Here is a 6,000-nt window from a genome sequence, read left to right as displayed (position 1 = left end):
TTTTAACCTTGATAAAACCGACGTACATTTTATCTCGAATAGAAATGAAATAGATGAAATGTTAGAACTTGACTTTGACGGAAATATTTTAGACTGTACGGATAGTCATACACATTCGGGTGTAACTTTGAACTCTAGTGTAAAATGGGTAATGCAAAAAATAAATACTATGAGAAAATTGAAATTCATTTTAAGAAGAGACGCTCTATTGAGAATTTACTTTACTTTCATTTTACCAATCATAGACTATGCCTGTGAATTATGGGATGGTTGTAATATTTTAGAAGCTGAAAAGTTAGAAAAAGCCCAACACGAAGCTGCAAGAATTGTCACGGGTTTTCCATCATATGCAAGTGCTTACGCCTTACAATTTGAAACTAGAAACTTGGTCGGATAGAAGAAGAGAAGACAACTTCATCTTTTGTATAGGATGCATAACGATCAACTCCAGAATATCTTTCTTCCTTACTTCCTCTCTCTCTCCCTCCCTCCCTCCCTCAATCCCCCCTCTCTCTCCTTCTCTCTCTCTCTCTCTCTCCCCCTCTCTCTTTCTCACTCTCTCTAAAAATATGTATATGTATTTATTCATTATCTAATTTTTATCTGTATTTATCGCATTTATTATTTATATATCATTGTTGTTGGGAGAAGGCTTTTATAAGTTGTGATAAATTGTGCCTACATTTAAATCAAAGATAATTCAAATATATAGATTTGAATTTGTTCGGTGTTGTAACTGTATCCTAGCTCGTCGTTATCAATGTTATTACTTTGTATGTTACAATTGTTTTAAAGAAACTTTTAACTTTTGTTTCGGAAAGGTTCATAAATATCATAAAGTTGATTATATTTTGCATTGTCATAAGAACTATGCCAGCTTCTGTGACAGAACAATCCGTCAAACTTTCCTAAAAATGCTTGCTAATAAATAATGCTGTATGGTAGCCTTCTTAGCTTTTTATGAAGCTATGATATTTGCAACTCACTAGTTTTGAATGAAACCGCAAGCGGAAATAGATACCAAACATCATGGTCCGGATCCTTTTACCATACCGTACAGTGCAGTTTGAGCAATGTTATAGACGATTGTACACTCTATAATGATAATACCAGAAAAAATAGCAACACATAATTTTAGGATTTTCTTTTAAAATACTTGGGAACATACATTATACAAAATATGAAAACTACTTCGAATCATGTATGAAAGTGTATAAAATATATCACAAAAATAGACTTTACCAAATAGAACTACGCGTCTAACAACTTTGAGCAGATATGTTCAGTGTGAAAGAGTATACAAACGCATAATCATATGAAGCGAGAGTTAACTTGTATGAAGTAAGAAATAAAGGGTACGAAGGTAAGAAATTACTGTTGTTATATATTATCATTAGGAAGAATAGTCCTTGGAATATTTGTGTGGTACGCTCTGTACGATAGTGGCACTCACTAGTATTCCGGCCTCTGATGTCCCGATACATACCTAGCAAACACACCCTATATATATCGCACTTTTAAAGCAGTGCTTGGCATCAGAGCTTATAGATTTTGGTTTCAATTCACAATAGTTTGTACTAGAATTATTCTATAGCTTAATCAATGCTGATGAATACTACGGTATAGAGACAGGAGCCAATCTTTGGAACACGTTTAACATACAATAATATATCGATTCGGAATAATTTATGAGAAACAGTTTTACTCCACCAATAGTGTTCAAATGCCGGTCCGCATTCTGCAGTCGCTCAGTTTACTGTTGGCACGCAACAGAGTAGCGTTGTTGATTATCAAATTAATTACCAATCTTAGTGCGATCTTGTGAACTTTTAAACTCACTGAATCTATCAAACAAGTATATTTCTTCAATATACACTAATATTAGTTCTTCGTTGAAATATTTGTGCAACATAATCATGTCGACGGACACAGAAACAGTAAAGAGGAGATTGGCCTTCCAAAAGAGTTATAGCCAAGAGGTAAGTACACTTCACAGCACGAGGTATCAAACATCTTATAATGTTGAATAAAAATGTTTTGCCATTTTAAACTGAAGAAGATTGATACATATTTTTTAAACCATCCAGATATTTCACATGGATTTTTCACGAAAATGTATAATTTAAACAATACAAATGTGTCTTCTTGTCGGATTCAAATACATGTATGATGAAGTTCGAAATGAAGTTTATTTAGCTGTTTTTTGTTTCCACATACATTTTTGTATATCACAAGAATTATAAAAAAAATAACATAATGATTATTCTAATATGATTAAAATCAGACAAAACCATTCTGTTTTATGATATTATTATTAAAAACATGTATTTTCATCAATTCTGTTGGATACATATATCTTAGCGTTTCATAATAATTGCTTTTAGTAAAGAATGTGGCAAGCTTAATATTATTAAGATACAGAAATCCGTCTGTGTAAACGTACATAATAAAAAGCACAAATCATTACCCTTGTATAACAAATGTGTGTCAACCTTGTTGCTGTATTGTATTTATATTTATTTATTTTCTCTCTCATGTTTAACTATATTTTATATAGAGTTTAGTTTGTAGGATAACATTATATAACCATTGTTACTAAGTCGTAATATATGTATTCAAATATGATATTTAGGAGTTTTCTCAAACTCCTTATCAGTGATATACTTGTTTTAAAGTTGATCTCGCATGTAGATTATTGTTTTTGACAAAACCTCTCATTGGGATTAATTAGTTAGAACTTTTAACAGTAAACATTTTTGATGTGTACAGCATATCTAATATATCAATCACCTACAGATCTATTGTGTATTACGTTCCAGTCATTATAATGTATCTCATGCAGAGCTGCCTTGATAAAACATTTGTATGACATAGCGAGGGAGGTGACATGATAACACATATGTATGACATAGCGAGGGAGGTGACAAAAAACACATATGTATGACAAAGCGAGGGAAGTGACATGATAACACGTGTATGACATAGCGAAGGAGGTTACATTATATCACATGTGTATGAAATAACAAGGGAGGTGACATGTTAAAATGTGTGTATAACATAGCGCGGGGGTGACTTGATAACACGTGTGTATGACATAGCGAGGGAGGTGACATGATAACACGTGGGTATGACATAGCGCGGGAGGTGACATGATAACACATGTGTATGACATAGCGAGGGAGGTGACATGATAACACGTGTGTATGACATAGCGCGGGAGGTGACATGATAACACGTGTGTATGACATAGCGAGGGAGGTGACATGATAACACGTGTGTATGACATAGCGAGGGAGGTGACATGATAACACGTGTGTATGACATAGCGAGGGAGGTGACATGATAACACATGTGTATGACATAGCGAGGGAGGTGACATGATAACACGTGTGTATGATATAGCGAAGGAGGTGACATGATAACACATATGTATGACATAGCGAGGGAGGTGACATGATAACACGTGTGTATGACATAGCTAGGAGGTGGCTTGATAACAATGATAACACGTGTGTATGACATAGCGAGGGAGGTGACATGATAACACATGTGTATGACATAACGAGGGAGGTGACATGATAACACATGTGTATGACATAGCGAGGGAGGTGACATGATAACACGTGTGTATGACATAGCGAGGGAGGTGACATGATAACACGTGTGTATGACATAGCGAGGGAAGTGACATGATAACACATGTGTATGACATAGCGTGGGAGGTGACATGATAATACATGTGTATGATATAGCGAGGGAGGTGACATGATAACACGTGTGTATGATATAGCGAGGGAGGTGACATGATAAACACGTGTGTATGATATAGCGGGGAGGTGACATGATAAACACATGTGTATGATATAGCGCGGGAGGTGACATGATAAAACATGTGTATGAATAGCGGGGAGGTGACATGATAACACGTGTGTATGACATAGCGAGGGAGGTGACATGATAACACGTGTGTATGATATAGCGAGGAGGTGACAGATAACAATGGATGGCGGGGAGGTGACATGATAACACATGTGTATGACATAGCGAGGGAGGTGACATGATAACACGTGTGTATGACATAGCGAGGGAGGTGACATGATAACACATGTGTATGACATAGCGAGGGAGGTGACATGATAACACGTGTGTATGACATAGCGAGGGAGGTGACATGATAACACGTGTGTATGACATAGCGAGGGGTGACATGATAACACGGTGTATGACATAGCGAGGGAGGTGACATGATAACACATGTGTATGACATAGCGAGGGAGGTGACATGATAACACATGTGTATGACATAGCGAGGGAGGTGACATGATAACACATGTGTATGACATAGCGAGGGAGGTGACATGATAACACGTGTGTATGACATAGCGAGGGAGGTGACATGATAACACATGTGTATGACATAGCGAGGGAGGTGACATGATAACACATGTGTATGACATAGCGAGGGAGGTGACATGATAACACGTGTATGAATGGGATATGATGACATAGCGAGGGAGGTGACATGATAACACATGTGTATGACATAGCGAGGGAGGTGACATGATAACACGTGTGTATGACATAGCGAGGGAGGTGACATGATAACAAGTGTGTATGACATAGCGAGGGAGGTGACATGATAACACGTGTGTATGACATAGCGAGGGAGGTGACATGATAACACGTGTGTATGACATAGCGGAGGGACATGATAACATGTGTATGAATAGCAGGATGACATATAACACTGTGTATGACATAGCGAGGGAGGTGACATGATAACACATGTGTATGACATAGCGAGGGAGGTGACATGATAACACATGTGTATGACATAGCGAGGGAGGTGACATGAAAACATGTGATGATATAGCGAGGGAGGTGATGAATAAAACACATGTGTATGATATAGCGAGGGAGGTGACATGATAACACGTGTGTATGACATAGCGAGGGAGGTGACATGATAACACGTGTGTATGACATAGCGAGGGAGGTGACATGATAACACGTGTGTATGACATAGCGAGGGAGGTGACATGATAACACATGTGTATGACATAGCGAGGGAGGTGACATGATAACACGTGTGTATGACATAGCGAGGGAGGTGACATGATAACACATGTGTATGACATAGCGAGGGAGGTGACATGATAACACATGTGTATGACATAGCGAGGGAGGTGACATGATAACACGTGTGTATGACATAGCGAGGGAGGTGACATGATAACACGTGTGTATGACATAGCGAGGGAGGTGACATGATAACACGTGTGTATGACATAGCGAGGGAGGTGTGTGTATGACATAGCGAGGGAGGTGACATGATAACACGTGTGTATGACATAGCGAGGGAGGTGACATGATAACACATGTGTATGATATAGCGAGGGAGGTGACATGATAACACATGTGTATGACATAGCGAGGGAGGTGACATGATAACACATGTGTATGATATAGCGAGGGAGGTGACATGATAACACGTGTGTATGACATAGCGAGGGAGGTGACATGATAACACATGTGTATGACATAGCGAGGGAGGTGACATGATAACACATGTGTATGACATAGCGAGGGAGGTGACATGATAACACATGTGTATGATATAGCGAGGGAGGTGACATGATAACACATGTGTATGACATAGCGAGGGAGGTGACATGATAACACGTGTGTATGACATAGCGAGGGAGGTGACATGATAACACGTGTGTATGACATAGCGAGGGAGGTGACATGATAAACACGTGTGTATGATATAGCGAGGGAGGTGACATGATAACACGTGTGTATGACATAGCGAGGGAGGTGACATGATAACACGTGTGTATGACATAGCGAGGGAGGTGACATGATAACACATGTGTATGACATAGCGAGGGAGGTGACATGATAACACATGTGTATGACATAGCGAGGGAGGTGACATGATAACACATGTGTATGATATAGCGAGGGAGGTGACATGATAACACGTGTGTATGACAT

At 38.6% G+C, this 6,000-nt stretch overlaps 1 protein-coding gene across 1 annotated transcript in view; it reads left to right on the top strand.

The window, feature by feature from the left end:
* Positions 1 to 1,732: 1,732 nt before the first annotated feature.
* Positions 1,733 to 6,000, top strand: part of LOC138323268 (tyrosine 3-monooxygenase-like) — a 51,700-nt gene continuing 47,432 nt past the window's right edge. The window contains exon 1 of the mRNA XM_069267738.1: positions 1,733 to 1,979. Within this exon, the coding sequence (XP_069123839.1) occupies positions 1,917 to 1,979 (63 nt within the window). The 5' untranslated portion in view covers positions 1,733 to 1,916. The remainder of the gene's footprint in view (positions 1,980 to 6,000) is intronic.

This window comes from Argopecten irradians, chromosome 1, assembly GCF_041381155.1.
Source record: "Argopecten irradians isolate NY chromosome 1, Ai_NY, whole genome shotgun sequence".
Taxonomy (NCBI): Eukaryota; Metazoa; Mollusca; class Bivalvia; order Pectinida; family Pectinidae; genus Argopecten; species Argopecten irradians.
This window is presented reverse-complemented; position numbering and strand designations above follow the sequence as displayed.